A 19,354-nucleotide genomic window follows, 5' to 3' on the forward strand; every position below is an offset into this window, starting at 1 on the left:
ATGGCCAGAAGTTAAAACAAGATACAACGGTCTTATGGAAGCATAAGAATAGCAGAGAAAAAATAAGGTGAGAGATGAGCAGAGCCAGAGGTTAGTCTACAGAAGATCCTTCCAAATCTTAGAGCTCATATACGAAGGGAGCTAGATACAGTTTTTCCCAGACTTGACCATCAACCAAAAACGCATGTAATATTACCAATGGTGAACGGAGAAGGTGAAATGAACTGGTTCCCAGAACAATGACTCAGAAGAATTGTATGCTTTCACCAAATTCTTGCCAGCCAATCCGAGCTCACAAAATGGATCCTCCAACCCACGGGCTCCTTTGCCACCCAAGTTTGGGCAGTCAGCCTAGCCTTGAGTGGAATCTTAATTGCAAGGGAGTCCAGGAAATGAAGGGTAGCGTAGCCTTGAATGGAATCTTAACCGCAAGGGAGTCCAGGAAATGAAGGGTAGCGTAGCCTTGAATGGAATCTTAACTGCAAGGGAGTCCAGGAAATGAAGGGTAACCATTCTTAGCCTTTATAATAACCCCTGATTGAAACAGGTACTAAATTAATTCATAATATCTGTCGTTCAAGGTAAATGGACTGATTTGATGTCTCCCTGCCAGACACTGCATGGGTTATATTACTCGTCAACTCAGCAGGAAATAAGCCATCAGTGGAACCAAATGCAGGGGGTGAGAAAGCTTGTTATGATAATGACTCCTCTATGATAATGAACATAGTGTCAGAGGTGTGTGTGTGTGTGTGTGTGTGTGTGTGTGTGTGTGTGTGTTTAGGGAGCACGCACATATATGAAGAGGTGTTGGGTAACTTGAAATATCTGTCACTGGGTTGTTTATTCACAGTAAAAAACGTACTCAATATCCGAAATCATTCAAAATGAATTTTAATGATACCGAGTCTTCGTGGGGTAAAATGTCTATTTTTTGTGGTATACAAAACTGTGCCGCCATGGAGGGGAACATGGTTGTTTTATTGACGGGGTTCCTCGGTTTTTTTCTCCGTTAACTTGCAAGTCTTATTTTTCAAATTTCCGTCTTTTTAAAATCGACCTTTGTACGGAATGTTCCGACCTGTCCGCAGGTTTATCTCTGAACGCTCTATTTTGATTCATTCTAGCTTTGAGCCGACATCATCTCTAATATTTCGTGGTTTGGCTTGTATATTTCCTCTTCCTAGCCATCATTTTTACCTTGACTTAGGTATTCATAAACCTCTATTTTTCCATATAAAAGTTACAGTGACTTTGGTCTCTCAGAAAGAATCTAGCTTAGGTTTTGGTTGTTGGCTCTCAGATAAATACTAATCAAGGCCAAAGGCATCAATAATAGCAATCCAGGATTGCTTTTACGATCACAAGAGTTTCCTTCATCATCCCCCTCCCGGCTTCCAGTGCTTGCGTAACCAATCCAAGTCGTCAATTCCACCGTCTCAAATACCAAAGGTTTTCGTGAGTGGGCAGCAAAACCTGGAGCAGATTCTGGCTCATGATTTAGGAACAGAGGCCACATTTTCATTACCCACACGGATGGCCCAGTGCTCTTTGTCAGAATACGCCATTTCAAGCAGATCTCTGGAATTTGGCTCTGTTAGGATGTCGGTTACCAGAGAAATGGAGAGAGGTCGATCTGAGCAGACAATCGATAGCCCAGTAGACAGGAAAGAGAAGCTCTCCTCACAGATGAGACCCCTTCCCCACTGTCCCTGTCAGTGCAGGGCTTGATCCCTTGATCCTGGGATCATGACCTGAGCCCAAATCAAGAGTCGGATGCTCAAGCGATTGAGCCACCCAGGCGCCCCTAGCATCTGACTCTTTTTGTTTTTAATGTTTATGTATTCCTTTTGAGAGAGAAAGAGCACAAGCAGGGAAGGGGCCGAGGGAGAGGGAGAGAGAATCCCAAGCAGGCCTGACACTTAACTGGCTGAGCCAGCCAGGGGCCCCAAGACTCTCGATCTCAGCCCAGGTCTTGATCTCAGGTCATGAGTTAAGCCCCGCGTTGGACTCCATGCTGGGTGTAAAGCTTAGTGAAAAAAATAAAAATAACATATTGAGCATTCAGGTTGTTTCCAAGTTTTGATTCTTATTAAAATGACGTTATGAATAACCGTACCTTTGTCTGGTTAAGAAAGGCCACATCGGGGGCGCTGGGTGGCTCAGTCGGTTGAGCGTCCGACTTTGGCTCAGGTCATGATCTCGCGGTCCGTGGGTTCGAGCCCCGCGTCGGGCTCTGTGCTGACAGCTCAGAACCTGGAGCCTGTTTCGGATTCTGTGTCTCCCTCTCTCTGCCCCTCCCCCACTTGTGCTCTGTCTCCCTCTGTCTCTCAAAGATAAATAAATGTTAAAAAAAATTTTTTTTTTTTAATAAGAGAAAGACAACATCACTTTCTGAGTGCTTCCTTTCTGCCAGGCACTTACGGGCTTACCTTTTTATATATAACCTCACTTACCCACCTCCATCACCTCAAAAGGTAAGTATTATCATCCTTATTTTTTCCGTTGAGCCTCCAAGAGATTAAGCAACTTAGCCAAGGTCTCTGCTGAGCTGTTGTGCAGCCAGGATTTGGAACCAGGCTCACAAGGTGCAAAGACCCAGCCCGTCTCTGTTGACAGGCTGAAAGGTGTGGATCCTTTACGCACAGGTTCTGTTCCTGACCTTTCTCTTACCTCCTGTCACCTGGCACATTTGAGACACATGACAGGGTTTACACACACAAGATGCAACTCAACTGATATAGAGTAAGTTCCATCTGGGAATAAAGGTCCGTATATAATGTCTTATTTCCACAAGGACAGGCTAATTGGCTCATCAGAACATAGTACTGACGTTAATTTCCATTCAAAACTCAAGGCTGCTGTTCAAATAGAAAACTGTTTCCCTGCCTGGAGAGGCCACGTGGACCACCCTGCAATGATCTTAACCAGGGTAAAAATTGCGACCTAGCCTCCAGGCTTTGGGGCTGCCTCGGACAAACAAACCAGACGAGGAAGGAAGATGTGTAGACTGAGCCGTAACTTCCCCCACGAGGCTCTGATATTCCGGGGTGAATCCAGCCAGGGACAGCGGGGTAGAGTCAGGGGCTGGAGCCCGGGGAAACGCCCCCAGAGAGATGAGGAGGAGAAGCATTTGTCCAGGGGTATGTGTGTGTATCGTGTGCCTGCTGGTTTTCTATGTGCGTGCGAGCGTTATTTTTTGTGTTTGTGCATGTGAATACACATGCCTTGCGGGCGAGCACATTCAGTGGGTCAGAGCAGCAGGTATAACCCAGGAGAAGTGGGAATTAGCTATTTTTCTCCCTCCCTCTTCTCAGGACCTAACATGGTCCTCCTGCCTACTGCGTCCATGGCCACATGACACGGGGATTCCCTTCCTCTGATTCCCTCTCCAGCCTCAGGACCCCCATCACTAAGAGCTGACTGTCTGGGAGACAAAAATTAATGGGACCTTAGTGCTGTGCTCCCACAGTCACCCCCAGAAGGAGCCGGTCTTCCTCATCCATTAGGTAACTGCAAATCCCAGCTTATATGTTGGCCGTAGGGAAAGGGATACAGACTGGAAGGCACCCTGATTCCCCGGAGGAATATCCTGACAGCGAAGCGTGTTACACTGTTTCAGAGAGACGTGCTCTGTGTCCCCATCAGGAGGTTTTTGGCCCCAAGATATAGGACCTGGGACACCTGGGTGGCTCAGTTGGTTAAGCATCCAACTTCGGCTCAGGTCATGATCTAGAGGTTCATGGTTTGAGCCCCGTGTCGGGCTCTGTGCTGACAGCTCGGAGCCTAGAGCCTGCTTCAGATCTGTGTCTCCCTTGCTCTCTGACCCTCCCCCACTCACACTCTGTCTCTCTCTCAAAAAAAAAAAAGAAAACCAGGGGCCCTTGGGTGGCTCAGTCGGTTAAGCATCTGACTTCGGCTCAGGTTATCTATCATCTTGCGGTTCGTGAGTTCGAGCCCCGTGCCCGGCTCTGTGCTGACAGCTCAGAGCCTTGAGCCCGCTTTGGATTCTGTGTCTTCCTCTCTCTCTGCCCCTCCCCTGCTCACACTCTGTCTCTGGCTCTCTCTCTCTCTCTCTCTCTCTTTTTCTCTCACTCAAATAAACATTTAAAAAAATTTTAATGAATAAACAGTAAAAATAATTTAAGAAAAAAGGTACAGGATTAAATTCAAGCTACTTAAATGATCCAATTTTGCTTTCTACATACCATTATCCATTAAAAGGCACCAGGCTGCCTGGAAAAATGGCAGATTCCAGGGGAGGGACAGGGAAAGTAGAAGCCAAACCTGGATTACATTGCTTTGCCAGAAGGTAAATGTCATAGGTTGAATATTCTGGTTTCCCCCCCCCCAAATTCATGTGTGGAAATCCTAACCTTCAACACGTCCCAATGTATTCGGAGATGGGGTATTTAAGGGGGTAATGAAGTTACAATGAGGGCCTATGGGTGGGTCCTAACCCGACTGGTGTCCTTATGAGAAAAGAGATTAGGACGTAGACATGCACAGAAGGGAGACCGTGTGAAGCTCCAGGTAGAAAGCATCCATCTTCAAGCCACGAAGCTTCAGAAGACACCAACCCCGTGGACACCTTGATCTCGAACTTCCAGCCTCCGGAATCACGAGAAGATCAAATCCTCTCATTGAAGCCACCTAGTCTGTGGTATTTGCTACGGCAGCCCTAGCAAACTGCACCTTCGACATGTATGAAGAATCCAATCACTCCTCTCTGGTCTATTGCCCAGAATACTACAGGCTGCTCTCGCTGCTTCTACCCGGGACCCCGTGGGCTATTCTCAACACAGGATTCAGAGGGAGTCTCTAAAAACTACCCGAATCAGGTCGCATCCCTGCCGTGCCGCGACCCTCCAGCGGATCCCATCTCATTCAGAGTAAGACTCAACGCCCTTAGAAGGCAGCGCCGCCCCATGTAAACAGGGCTCACCGTACCTCTTGGCTGTCCTCTCCTGTGACCCGCTCCCTGGCTCCGGATACCCTGGCAGACACGTGTGGCCACAGGGCCTTTGCAATAGCTGCTGCACTGCCCGGGACACTCTGCGTGTACATACACGTGAAGGGCTCGCTTCCTGCCTCCTTGAGTTCATGACTCAGGGAGGCTGTCCCCCCGCCACACTACCTAAGATGGCACCTCCCCCTCAGCCCCAGCCCCAACCTCTTCTTCATTTGGCTCAGCGTGTGGCCATCTAACGTAATACCTCCCTTTCTACACCTTCGTCCAGTCTCTCCAATGAGAAAGTCAGAGCCACGGTGGCACAGATTCGTTATCGCCTGACTTTGATCACGGGCGCGTGCCTACAGCGGTGCTTGGCACACAGGAGGAGCTCAGTGGGTCCCTGCTGAATAAAGGTGCAAGGCGAGGTTACACCGTGTGCCGGGCACCGCGCACTTTAGTCATCTCCAAGTTCGACGCTGAGATAATCCTTGGCCTTTGCTCCCCAACCTGGACAGCCAGCACGGCCTCCCTCTTGCCCCCGCTGCCTTCCCCCCCCCCACCCCCCGCTCCGCGGGTTCTCGTGGGAGGTTCATGCTCTGATCTCTTACCGGCTAGAACGAGGAAAGACCCTAGAAATATCCAGGCTGGGCAGCAAACACGCGGAATACCTCCCAGGCCTCGCTGAACATTTGTCAGGCCGCGTCAGTGCCAAGAACTGCTCGGGTCCTGATCAGACCTGATAGCAGAGCCCCTGAGGAAGAAAGGCAGGAGGGATGTGGCTGGCGGCAAGTCCCCCTGATGGGTAAGCACGGGAGGAGCCCCTGGGGGCAGAGGCACAGACCACCTAACAGACCACCTGCCGAAACCACCCACCAACTTTGAACCTGGAGACAGGCCTCAGCAACTGAAGTCCAGGGACAGAGGTGGCTCCACCTGGGTCAGCAATGACCAGAGTCACCATCCCTCCAGAGGCTCCAGATCCGCAGACTCACAGCCTCTAGCCTGACCAAGACGAAGCCCTCCGTCTTAAAGAGGAGGTAACTGAGACCGGGAGAGAGAGACGATTGCCCAAAGTGACACCGCTTGAAAGAGACAAGACCTTGCTTGCGACTTACTTTGGTTTTTGTGGGGGGTTTTTTTCCTTCTTCTTTTTTCAATTTGAACGTGACCTCAGTGCAGGGACGTGAATGGTCATGACTTATCAGGGAGGAAGGCTTTCCCCTGCCCTTTCAAGATCCTTTGAGCTGGACTGGAAATTAAATGGAGATGAGACAGATTAACAAGAGAAAATCAACGTTAGCTTCGTACCTACACGGAATCCACAACTATTTGGTCAGCAAATAATTGCCAGGCCACCCAGAGACGGTGAGACACAGAGGACTTTAATCAAACAGCCCTTGCTGGTTCCTCCCTGTTTATTATACCCGGTTCATGGCATAATGTAGTTATCTGTGGTGACAGCTCTCTTCCCAGAGCAAGCCTCCCGTCTAAATTCCTTTCGGCATTTGTGCGAGAGGACAAATGCTTTTCCTGAATCTGTTGCCAAATCTGATTGCCTTTAACTGAAAAACAACCTTCAAGCCAAGGTGCCCCGTCGTGGGGCAGCCTGCCCTTGGCCCCTCCAGTCTCTTCGGCTCCTTTTACAAATGAAGTTCACTTGGAAGCAGAATGGGGGGTGCCGTTCTGGGGCCAAGGCCAAAGGAGCCAATAGACCTGGGACCGTCGGAAGGTCTAGTCAAGAGAACCAGGGGGCAGGGGGTCATGTTGGCAGAGGCAGTGCCCTCCCTGAGCCCCTGAGGCATAAGCTCCTTCCGATGGGGGCTCTGTCCGCATCACGTCGGCAAGTCTGTTACGTTCCCTGCCGGTCACTGAGTCAACTGCCCCCACTTTTCCTGCCAGATCCTGTAGGGAACCAGCCTGGTTGTTTGCAAACGGTCTCCAGCCTCTGTGTAGCCTTATAACAAAGCTGTTGTGACAGCGGATGGGAAGGAGGTGAGTGAGGGCTTCTTCCGTATCGGTGGCCTCGCCAGTGGCCATCTCCCCCCCCCCCACACACACACACACACTGCCCCTGGCCTTCCCCCAGGCTCACAGGACCCTGCGGTTCACTGGGCAACAAGAGCCCTGCCTCGGATCCAAGGAAGCCCACAACTGGTTTAGGACCCAGTGCTGGGGAGTGAAGGCGTGGGAGCGAGACAGGCAGGGGATCGTGGGAAAGCTTTGACTCCCAGGAGAACAGAGAGACCAGTGATGAGAACCATCTTCCTTTGCCACTTTTGGGCATTGCCGGGTGAAAATGCGCCCCTCGGGGCTGCTGGCAGCTGACCGACCGCCTCCAGGGGGCTTTGAAGCTACAGCAAGACTAACTCCATCTTGAATTCATTTTGCCTTGAACCCTTCTCCCTCCCTCGTTATGCCGCATTACACCTGCTTGCACACTGTACTGTAAGCCTGAAGGGAAACTAGCTGACCTTTGAATTTTTGTTTTATTTAACAAAAAAAAATTTTCTAATGTTTATTTTTGAGAGAGAGAGAGACACAGAGTGTGAGTGGGGGAGGGGCAGAGAGAGAGGGAGACACAGATTCCAAGACAGGACCCAGGCTCTGAGCTGTCGGCACAGGGCCCGACGCGGGCCTCGAACTCACCCACGGGGAGATCGTGACCTGAGCAGAAGTCAGAAGTTTAACCGACTTGAGCCACCCAGGCGCCCCTGACCATCAGATTTTACTGGGATGACTGCATTAAGACAAAACACGTTGCGCAAGATAATCAGCACATTCTGGCCTGTCACTCCCGAAACCCATGAGAAGCTTTTAGTAATCAATTCTGTTTGAAGTTTCTTAGGGAACCTGAGCCTGGCCCCCATTAACTGAAGACATCTGACTGCTCAAGCGCTTGTATGAGCTGGTTTCTCTCTTCACGTCTCTCCTGTAAAACCCCTGCCTGCACCGACACAGGAGGGTGGTTTATTGGGACGTCAGAAGGCCGTGTTCTGGGTTAGCTGACTCTCTCGAATAAAATCACTTTCCTTGTCCCAACACTCTTGTCTCTCTCGTGCAGCGAGCAGATCAGACCTGGGTTCAATAACGAGCCACAGTGATTCCATGATTTTGGGGTAAGTGATTCCCGGCTTTCCCTTTAGAGGAAATGTTTAGTCTCTCTTAAAAAAAAAAAAAAGTTTAGCATTGAGCAGTTTCTAAATGATGTCAAAAGGAAAGCGAAAGCAAAACTCAACTTTGGTGCAACAGCCAGCTCACCAGTGGCAAACACCACCAGACACAGCCATGGCTCAGGTAAGCTCCCTGGAACTTTCTGTTGGTGGCTCTACAGCAGGAGGGGGCCCCCTCCGATAAAGGCCTCAGTCTGGCCTTGGGCACAGTTAACCCCAGACCTCAGAAAGGCTCTAGAAGGCGTTTATGGAAAACTCTTTGTTGTTGAAAAGTCCCTTGCCCTGCAGGACGGGGAGGGCTTGGGGCTGAGGCTCCATTCAGGCACAGCGTGGGGCCCAGGGGCCTCCCGTGGAAGAGCCGTGGGTGGGTGGCTGGGGGCTTTGCCGCCGGGTGGGGTGCATAGGCAGAGGGGGACCCAGGACTTGGGAAGTGAGTGGATCCCCACCCCCCAGCCTCCGAGCTCGGTATCTGCTCAGCTCTGTCCTTCCCTCTCTCCCAGGCATGTGTCCTGAATGTCAGCTTTCCTGGCTCTGGATCTCCCATCCTGTCAGCCCTGCCAACACAAAATCCTGGCTCTATTGCCTGGGCAACTGTCTCCTTATTCGGGCAGGGCCCCAGGTCACATTTGATCTGCCACCAGCTACCGAGGACAGTTTCTGGGCCCTACCTTATTTAGATATTTAATCTCGGAGTGAAAAATCCCCTTTTGATTCCAACATGGTGACCATCCCTGGCCCTGCCCGGCCCTGGCTGAGAGAGGGGAGTAGCGGGGAGAGGGTCCTGGCCCCGCTGATCCTCAGCCCCTCTCCCATGGAGATTTCCTTTGCCTCCATGGCATGCCAGGCCCTTCACCGGATCCTGGAGGTGAAGGGGGGAGGGGCAGCATACAGGATCCCGCCCCGGGGGGGGGAGGTGCAGACAGGCACAGAGGATGCCAGCGAGACATGATCCATGCAGAGGGAGGGGGACGTCCTAGGGGCCTGGGGACCCCAGGGAGTGGCAGCCGAGCCAGGCTGGGGCCCTGGGGGGGCAGCTTCTCAGAGAGGGGTGTCTGGTGTGGGGGGCGAAGGGGAGGAGGGGAGGAGGGCAGGTGATGGGAGGCAGACACAGCCATTCAGTCATCCTGGAGGGGGGGCAGAGGGCAAGGAAGGGCTGCTCAGGAGGGCCTGGGAGCCGCTGTCCAAAGGGCATGCCCTTTGCCCTGAGGCCACATGTGCCCTTTGGGAAGGCCACAGTGGGCCTTGGGGAGACTGGATGTGGGGTAGCAGGGACGGGGACAGTCAAGAGGCTGCGAGGTTCGGGGGGGGGCCTGGCTGGTTCCTTCAGAGGAGCACGTGACTCTTGATCTCGGGGTCGTGAGTTTGAGCCCCATGTTGTGTGTAGAGATTACTTAAAATAGGGGCGCCTGAGTGACTCAGTCGGTTGAGCGTCCAACTTGGCTCAGGTCATGATCTCACGGTGCGTGAGTTCGAGCCCCGCGTCGGGCTCTGTCTGATGGCTCGGAGCCCGGAGCCTGCTTCGGGTTCTGTGTCTCCCTCTCCCCCTGCCCCTCTCCTGCTCGCACTGTCTCTCTCTCAAAAATAAGTAAACATTAAAAAAAAAAAAAAGACATTACTTAAAATAAATAAAATTTAAAAAGACAAAGGAAAAAAGGAGGCTATGAGGATCTCAGAGGCAGGGACAGCGGCTGCCCTGAACCAAATTGGAGGGTAGGAGATGGACGAGGAAGCAAAGTCGGGAGAGACTTCCAAGGTCAGCGTTAGTTGTTGGATATTGGCAAGAAAAAGATGGTGAAGGTAAACTGACCCCGGGGCTCCGATCGGATGACCTGGAATGAGAGATAGGGGGCTGTCGTTTGCTAAGATCAAGGCACAGAAAGGAAGACCAACTGAAAAATTCTCAACTCAGAAGCTGTGGCACCCGGGGGGGCGGGACGCTGAGGGGCAGGAAAGAGGCAAGGAAGGGGAGGAAAGCAGATGCCTGGTGTGGCCATGGACTATCAGAGCCAAGAGGTGTGACAAGGACTTGAGGGCCAGTCTGAGAAGCCGGTGACTCACCTGCCCGACTTGGCTGGGGAGGGTGTGGGGCTCTCAGCCTCAGTGAAGGGGTTTTGTTTGGTTTTTTTGTTTGTTTTAACGATTTCTTAATGTTTCTTCTCTTTTGTTTCTTTTGAGAGAGAGAGAGAGAGCTCAGACAGGAGCAGGGGAGAAAGAGAGAGAAAGGGAGAGAATCCCAAGCAGGCTCTGTGCTCAGCATGGAACCTGACGTGGGGCTCGATCCCACGACCCTGGGATCATGACCTGAGCCGAAATCAAGAGCCGACACTCCACCCACTTAGCCACCCGGGCGTGAGGGGGTTTTACACCCCAGTGAAGGGGTTTTACACGCAGCTTGTGACGTTCACACTCTCAGGAGCGCGCGCATAATTCCCCTGCACATGGGCGTTCACGCCCTCGGTGTTTTTACACGAGCATACCCAACACGAATCTACAAACCCCACACATACAACACACCCAGAGATGTGCATATACACAGAACACGCAACACACGTGCATATGACATGTGCACACACACACGTGTGCCCATGCACCCCCGTACGATGCGGGCACACACGTACATAAGAAATAATACACACACGCTGAATAAATCTCCACTCTCCCATTCCACGGGGTCCTTTTTTCCAAGCTTCCAGCCCCCAGTCGTGGAGAAACCTCCAAAAGAGACAGAAGGCTGAGGCTCCCACGGGGGCTAGGACTTCCTTCCCATTCCAGGCTCTGACCCGGTGATGAGTATCGGCAAGGGAGTGGGGGGATCCTCAGGCCAAGCTACGGGGCCCCCGCTGGGGTCTCTGCTGTTGCCTAGAAAGCTGCCTATGCCATCTTGGGTTTTTCTGTTGCAGTTTCATGGAGAACCCAAGCCTGGAGACCTGATTGAGATTTTCCACATTGGCTATAAGCACTGGGCCATCTATGTGGGAGACGGTTATGTGATCCACCTGACTCCTCCAAGTAAGGACCGTTGGAAATATAATTTCCAAAATATTTGTTAACATAATGAGAGCAACCAGGGGCGGCCGGGTGGCTCAGTCGGTTAAGCATCCGACTTCGGCTCAGGTCACGGTCTCGCAGTTCGTGGGTTCGAGCCCCGCGTCGGGCTCTACGCTGACCACTCAGAGCCTGGAGCCTGCTTCGGATTCTGTGTCTCCTTCTCTCTCTCTCTCTCTGCCCCTCCCCCCACCTCACAAAAATAAACAAAGATTTTTTAAAATTCAAAAATAAATAAATAAATAAAAACCCCAAAAAAACATAACGAGAGGAACTGAGAAAAGAGCTTAACCGGGGAAACCTGAGTTGGTTTCTTCCTGAGCAGCGCTTGAACATGCCCGTCCTGTTTGAGTAATCGAGCGGGGTCCCATGGGTCCGGGAGCAGGGAAGGCAAGCAGAATGCACGTTCCAAGGACAGGGAGGGAGTGGGGAGCCTCTGACCGCTGCCGTCCAGGTCACAGGTCAGCGGTGGTCATATCCTCTGGATGACCTGGCCCGACACCAATATTGGTTGTCAAATGGAGATCATCACCTTAAAAGTTAAAAAGGAGAGTAGTAAGTAATATCTGAAAAGTCGCACAGTATGTGCCTCGCAGTGGGTGCTAAGATAAACTTGATCTCTTTCAGAAATGTACAAGGGCGCAAAGATGAATTATAAACATTTGACTATCATTGTCTATAATGGCGAGATTTTTGAACAACCTCAATGCTCAGCAACCAGGGCTTGGTCAGATAGCCGATATATATCCGTGTAATGGGATACGATGACATTGGCACAAGCAGCCGTGACATTCAGGGTCTTGAAAAAAACACCCACAGCTTGTGAAGTAAAAAGAACCAAATCTGTGGCCCCTCCGGTCCCATCTGTGAAAAGACAAACACCAACACCTCGATGGGGTGCTCCCCTCGGCCTTCTTCCTTGCCCCGCCCCTTCTCTGCCTCCGTCTTGGCTTCCCCAGCGGCTCCCCGTGACGTGTCTCCGACTCCAGGTAACCTCCTGGGGGCCAGCTTCTCCATCATCTGCTCCGTTCTGAGCAGCAAGGCAGTGGTGAGACTAGAGCTCCTGCGGGACGTGGTGGGGCACTGCCGCTATAGGGTCAACAACCACTTGGACCACAAGTACAAACCACGGCCTGTGAACGTGATCATCTATTCTGCGAAGAAGAAGATTGGTGAGGAGATGGAGTACAGGCTTCTGGGCAAGAACTGTGAGCATTTTGTCACCGATCTGAGATACGGTGTGCCCCACAGCAGGCAGGTAAGACCCTCTTTGGGGCCAGCCCTCTCCCCCTGGAGGTCTGCTGCGGGGCTGGGGGTGACCAGGCTGTGTGGCCAGAGGGGAGCCTCACCATGACCCACCGGCTGGGAGTCGGGCCGTCCGAGCTCAAATCTCGGATCTGCTTCTGATCCGCTGAGGGTCTTTGGACACGTCGCTGTCTCTCTGGTCCTCAGTTTCCCCAAGTGTAGGAGGAGTTGGATGGAGGACCTCTGGAGGCCTGCCAGTCTGACCTTCTAGGATCCTCTGCCTCTAAAGGTAGATCGTGATGCCCCCACAGGTCGTCAGGAAGAGTCTGGGCCAACCCAGCACCGTGACTCGTCTCCGAAAAAGAGCACACAGGCAGGGGGTGTGCTCAAGGTCCACGGGCCTATGTAATGGCTCAAGCATTTGTCTATGTAAGACCTGGGGCACAGGGTCTACCCCCACCCTTTCAGTCTTCCGCGTTTGTTGTCTCAAAACACACAGCTGATAAGTGGCAGAGGTGGGATTCGAACCCCAGCAGTCCTTCTCTGGAGTCTCTGCTCCCTTCCATCGTACAGCGGCACCTCCGGGGCTCCAGGCCCAGTTGACTGGGTGGACGGGGGCCCCTGGATGAGACGAGGATAAGGACGGGAGGAGCAGGTTTGAGAAGGGAAATCCAGAATTTGGATGTGGTGGTGGGTGGCCAGTTAGACCTCCAGGTGGAGATGTTGAGTCACAGGTGGACCTAGGAGCCTGGCGTTCAGGGCCGAGGTGGGGCTGGGCATAGAAGTTTCCAGGCTGCACTTGGCAACCATGCACAGTGAACCCGAAGTACGCTGCCCGTGGCCCTAGTCTCCTGAAGTCTCTCCTCAGCTTTTGGCACAGCCCTCCCTCCACAGGAGTGTAGCCCCGACTGCAGAGCCGTTCCCAGGCTCAGCCCCAGAGCCCGGGCTCTGGGAAACCAGGCACAAAGCCTCCTCCCTCCCCACTCAGAGTCAGGAACAAATGTCCTCACCCAGCACGCTCACACGAAAGGATCCCATCCGCCCATCCTGCCAGGTGTCAGGACAAACCCTGACAAGCTCACCAGTAAGAAGTGTTCACAACCCCATCTCCCGGGGCCCCTCTGACTCATCCAGCATCTTCCTGGGCTGGCCAGCTCAGAGGGCAGGAGGATGAGGAGACTCCAGGCCCTTGGAAGGGAGGGAGAACTGGCCTGCATTTGCGATGGATGTTGAACGTGGGCTATTCACTTTCAGGTGGAACATACCCTGATTGGAGGAGGGGTGTCCCTGGGACTCGGCATTCTAGGCATGATTGGCTACTCACTTGTGAAGACATGATCCCAAAAGCAATGACAGCCCGAAGGAGCCCCAAATCCTTCAGCTGCAGAGACCAGTGGAGACACCCCATGGCTCCTCTGTCTACCGGACCCTCAACCTCCAGCAACCTGTCGTTCTGTCTCTCCCTCTCCCTCTCTCACTGGCTGAAGGATGGGCTAATTGTGCCAAGACCAACGAATCAAGTAAATGTATCTTCAAGAAGGACTTCCACTATATTTTTGCAGACTTCTGAACCAGAAAGGAAGGAAGGAACATTACTTCGACACCTGTTGGGTTCTCCCCGCAATTTCTAGCTAAGTGACCTTGAGAAAATCTCTGGAATCCCAGAGCTTCAGTCCCCCTTCTCTGGGATGGGGATAAGGATTACATAAGGGAAGGTGATGTGGAGAAGACTCCTGATGTCTGGTAACCAGCAGATATTCAACGGGTGGTCTACATCACTCCATGGAGACTCTACATCGCTCCATGGAGACTCACCATTGTTGTCACGAGACATCATTCATTTTACTGTCTGGGTGCAAAAGTGCCCCAACAACTCAGTTATGTCCTGGCACAGCCACACCACCTGGTGCGTAAACATTTCCCAACACCTTTCCGAGTACCTTCTTCATCCAGCCTTCCTTTCAGTTTTCCTTTTCAACTCCAGGGCCTAGTCTTCACCCACCTGGGACTGCCAGACGGAAGTATGTTAACTTTCCATGCCGACGTTGCCATGGCTCAAGCTGCCCGTGGGTTGAATGGTGAAAATTCGCCACCTCAATCTTTAGGGCAGTGAAACTCTGAATGAGACCATAGCGACGGGTACATATCATTACACGTTCGTCCAAACCCATAGAATGCACAACACCAAGGGTGAACCCAAAGGTAAAGTCTGGATTTGGAGGGATTGCAGTGTGTCAATGCCGTTCGTCCGTTGTAACCCACACGGGTCCTCTGGGGAGGGATGTTGATGGTGGGAGAGGCTGTGCCTGAGGGAGAACAAGGGGTGTATGGGAAATCTTTACCTTATTCTCAATCTTGCCGTGAATCTAAAAAGTCTCTAAAAAATAAACTCTCTAAAAAAAAAAAATTAATCTCCTCTGAGTATCCCTCCGTTACTTCCCAGCAAGCCCTCAGTGCGGTCTCAGAAGCTCCATGGTCTCTCGCTTCCTCAGCCAGCCTCTGCCGCCGGTGACCCTGATGAATGGCCACTCCATGGTGGTCACTGCAGCCACTCCCCCTCTGGCTTGAGCACTAAGGATGTCACCCTCCCTGGGCTGTACCCTTCAAGGATGTGAAAGCTGGTGGGTTCCTTAATCCCCCCGTGCTGCAGAGACCAGGCTGGTGCTAATCACAAGACCCCCCCCCCCGCCCCCTATAAAACGCAGGGCTCTCAGAAGGTTGAAGGTTCAAGAACAGAAAGTAACTCGCAGTTGCTACTATCAAAGGGGGCCCCACTCAGACTGCCAGGCTGGACTATCCGCCCCCATCCGAGGGTTCCAGAAGGGTCCATGCCTGCCGCACTCTGGTCAGAGGGCCCCACTGCCCTGTACAGAGTCTGGGCCCAAATGGGAGGCCCAGAGAGAGGGGCAGAGGCTTCCTTACTCCTTGTTGTCTAAGACTCGCCTCCCTGGACCTGGTTTCCTGTCAGGATCAATTGTTGCACCAAAATGGACAGTGGAAGTTTCCAGGCCCTTCCAGGGTGGGCTTGGCCTACGTGACCAAGTCATATCCCCGTTAGTGGTCTCGGGTGTCCACGTATCTGCCCTTTATGGCAATTGTCACCGTGGGGATTGAACACTGATCCATGTGGTTCCTTTACTAATATTCCTCTGTCTATCAGAACTGCAAGGACCCCCAAGAGGTAGGACTGTGTGAGCTCGTTACAGTGGGACCCCAGCATTCATCACAATGCCTGGTGTACTGCCGGGGCTGAATAAAAAGTTGTTTACTTCATAAGTTCACTACTACATGGGAAAATACAATTATTCTCTGCAGTCGAGAGAAAAACTGATATGAAAAAAAGTTGCAGCCAAAACAAAAAAAAAGCGTGTTGCCATCAAGCTTTAAAATGTAACAGACCGTTGGGGTACCTGGGTGGCTCAGTCAGTTAAGCATTCAACTTCATCCAACTTCACCTCCTCCAACTCTGATCTCACGGTTCGTGGGTTCGAGCCCCGCATCAGGCTCTGTGCGGACAGCTCAGAGCCTGGAGCCTGCTTCGGATTCTGTGTCTCCTTCTCTCTCTGCCCCTCTCCCAATTGTGCTCTGTCGCTCAAAAATAAATAAACATTGAAAAAAAATTTTAAATATAATGGACCAGGGGCTCCCGGGTGGCTCAGTCAGTTGAGGGTCCGACTCTTGATTTTGGCTCAGGTCATGATCCTGGGGTCATGGGATAGAGCCCTGTGTCCATGCTAAGAGTGAAGCCTGCTTGGGATTCTCTCTCTCTCTCTCTCTCTCTCTCTCTCTCTGTCTCCCCTTCCCTCTCCATCTGCCCCTTTCCCCTGCTGGTACACGCTCTGTCTCAAAAAATTAAAAAAATAGAAATAAAAATAAAATAAAATATACTGGACCAGGTTCCTACCCTCTAGACTGACTTCCATAAACTGGATTCCAATAAAATGTAAAATATATATATAATTAATAAAAGCATACTTTATTTTCATATGATAAGCTGACAAAATGGTTGCACTTGCTCTGGACAGTCCTTGTTCTCAGCAGAACTGTTGTTAAGGACTATAACTCGCTTTAGAGACTATGCATATATTCACCGACTGTGTGTCAGCCCAAGAAAAGTTTAACAAAACTGAGGAATGGGTGCTGAAGAAACAAGGATTCTGGAGCCTGCAGGGCATGACTCGGATTCTCCTTTAACGTCATTCTGTCACTTTGGCAAGCCAGCGTCTCCGTCGTCACCCCCCAGAGCTGGGGAAAGGCTGGCAGGACAGATGAAAGTCCCCACTGCTTCCCCTCTGGCCTCGTGGATGTCTGGGTGTTTTCCTCTGTGTGCCTCCACCAGAATCACCAGAATTTTCTAAAGGCGGTTGGAATCCGGGATAACGGAGACATAGGAGGACAAGGGAACTCTCAGGACCGCCAGCCGGCTGGATGTACCACAGAGCCATCCTCCAGGGGAATGACCCTGTGCTGCCTGGAGTGAGGGGACAGGGGCTCAGGGGAGCTACTTGCCGGGGTGACAGCAGCACCAAGAGCACCTAGTGACCCTTGGCAGTCCCTCTGCTGTGGGGAAGGGCCATTGTCCCATCTCGTGGCTGGTCACCTGGAGAGCTGTCTCCCATCATCTCTCTGCAGGTTTTGGGGCAGTTCCCCCAACCCCAGTCTGTTTCTCTCTGCCTATCCTGGTACCTGGAATTTGCCACAGTGAATTCAGTTTTTAGCATTTGCCTTCCTAGACAGCATTCGCATCCAATCTCTTTTGAAGCCATTGGTATCTTAGTAAAAAGTGGTCCTGTGGCGGCCTTCAGCTCTCTGGAAGGACCTGGAAGAATCTAGACTTAGGGTGGGTAAGTCTTGGTGTGAGAGTGTGAGGGTGTGTAGCCAGGAACCGGGGCTGTTATAGGGGGAGGAGAGTGTTCTTTAAAAGAAAACAAGACAACGACGCCTGGGTGGCTCAGTCGGTTGAGTGTCCCAATTCCACTCGGGTCGTGATCTCACCGTTCGTGATCTCACCTGCTTCGTATTCTGTGTCTCCCTCTCTCTCTGCTCCTCCCCTGCTCACACGCTGTCTCTCTCTCTCTCAAAAATAAATAAAGATTTAAAAAAAAAATTTTTTTAAAGAAACAAACAGGGTGGGGAGGCAGTAGGGAGTCAGGAAAGAGGGATGCTGAAGAGGGAGGGGGGAGACTTGAAAGCTTCCCAGTTTCCCAGGGAACACCTTGCACGCTACAGGGCAAGAGGGTCAGTCCTGCTCTGGGGGCTTCTGGAAGGCACACGGGAGTCAGAAGGCTCGGTGGCCGCCCTCCGGGAGAGGCTGGTGGGGAAAGGAGCCGGGAGGCCAGGGTTGTGGGTTTCCCCTCGGCCCTTCCGCTCAGCCAGACCCTCAGGGCGAATGCTGGCACCCTCAGACTGCAATCTACACCCTCGCTGTTTGCCAAGCTCTCTGGGCAGCTCTTCCTTGAGACTTTTCCAGGAAAAGGCCATGCTTAGCCCCGATGCACATTCTCCAGCTGCCTGAAAAACAAGACAGAGAAGCTAGTTTCCCCTCCTCCTCTTGGCCCCGCCCAACAAGAACTCCCCAGGAGATATTAATGAGGAAACCAAGGCCCAGGGGCACCCGGCTGGCATTCTGGCTGAATGAGATGGACACATGAACTGTCTTCATGTCTGATGACCCGATGTTTTCTGAACTAGCGCACTGAATCCTGGAAATGGTTTTTCCTTGGAAAAACTAAGGACGTGGTAATCAGCCCAACAGGGCCTGGCGATGATGTCTCGTTGGTGAAGTGAGTGCTTATTCGTGGGAGGCGAACTGGCTAAAATACTTCGACCCGCCCCACCCCTGGCAGGAGCACAGTGCGAGAGAGAAGCCCGGAGCCTGTTTACGGATGGCATCTGAAGCTTGACTCGTAAACTCGACCTTGCCCCACCTCCGGGGAGGGGGGGCGGGGCGGGGATTTCTGGTTGCCTGATGCTGGCCATGCGGGCACCAAGACCCCGCCTTGAGTGAGCCTTTCATGCAAGGCGTGGGCACAGCACTTGACAGAATGGTGGGTTCATGCTGCTTCCAGAACAGGCTGGATGAAGGGCTCCGTGCCTCCTTGGCGAACGCGTGTTTAATCAGTACTGAGGTGTGTGATGTGCTCAGCTTTTGTTATACCAGGAGGGGGAGGCCTGGGGAAGTGGCTAACAGGCATTTCCCTGGCTACCATTATTCACCAATGGAAACCCAAAGAACTGTGCAAGAAAGCGACAGCTCAGCTGATCTGCCATAGTGGGGGCCAGGCTCTGGCTCACAGAACTGGTTCTGGGCCCACAGGAGGCCCCTCACGGCCGCCCTTCCTCTTCACGTGGTAGGCCCTCAGCACAGACAGGGGGTCTGGCCAGGTGGGGCTGGAGGGACAGAGCCTTTCTTCTTCTTTCTCAGTGCTCCTGACGATGAAGTGGACATCTGTCATGAGACATGAAAAACATAATCACAATAAGTAAGGGGCGCCTGGGGGGGCTCAGCCCGTTAAGCGGAGGACTCTTGATTTCAGCTCAGGTCATGATCTCACGGTTTGTGGGTTCAAGCCCGGCTTTGGGCTTTGCTCTGACAGTGCGGAGCCTGCTCAGGATTCTCTCTCTCTCTGCCCCTCCCCCCCCCCCCACTCTCTCTTTCTCTCTCAAAATAAATGAATATTTAAATGAATGAATGAATGAGTTGGAATCAAATATTTTATTTTCCAAAGAGTAGTGAGGTTGGGGAATCAGATCTTAGGAGAGATGTGAGCGCCAGCCTGTCAGTCCAGTCAACGAATGTCCCCTCCCCCTCCCCCTGGGGCTAACCGCCTCTGGCCAGTCCCTCCCAGGTCAATTCACTCTGTGGTCAGCTTTGAGCTGGGTGACCCCGCCCCTGCGGGCAGAGCTGATTGGCCTAATGAGATCACCTGACCCAGCGGCG

At 52.2% G+C, this 19,354-nt stretch overlaps 1 protein-coding gene across 1 annotated transcript; it reads left to right on the forward strand.

Annotated features, from left to right (window-relative positions):
• The first annotated feature begins 11,400 nt into the window (after window positions 1-11,400).
• Window positions 11,401-14,821, forward strand: LOC131488055 (phospholipase A and acyltransferase 4-like). The gene is made up of 2 exons (XM_058689383.1): window positions 11,401-12,427; window positions 13,669-14,821. Exons 1-2 carry the CDS (start codon window positions 12,062-12,064, stop codon window positions 13,750-13,752), a joined length of 450 nt encoding a protein of 149 aa, XP_058545366.1. The 5' UTR covers window positions 11,401-12,061; the 3' UTR covers window positions 13,753-14,821.
• Window positions 14,822-19,354: the final 4,533 nt, after the last annotated feature.

This window comes from Neofelis nebulosa, chromosome 10 (assembly GCF_028018385.1).
Source record: "Neofelis nebulosa isolate mNeoNeb1 chromosome 10, mNeoNeb1.pri, whole genome shotgun sequence".
In the NCBI taxonomy this organism is placed as follows: domain Eukaryota; kingdom Metazoa; phylum Chordata; class Mammalia; order Carnivora; family Felidae; genus Neofelis; species Neofelis nebulosa.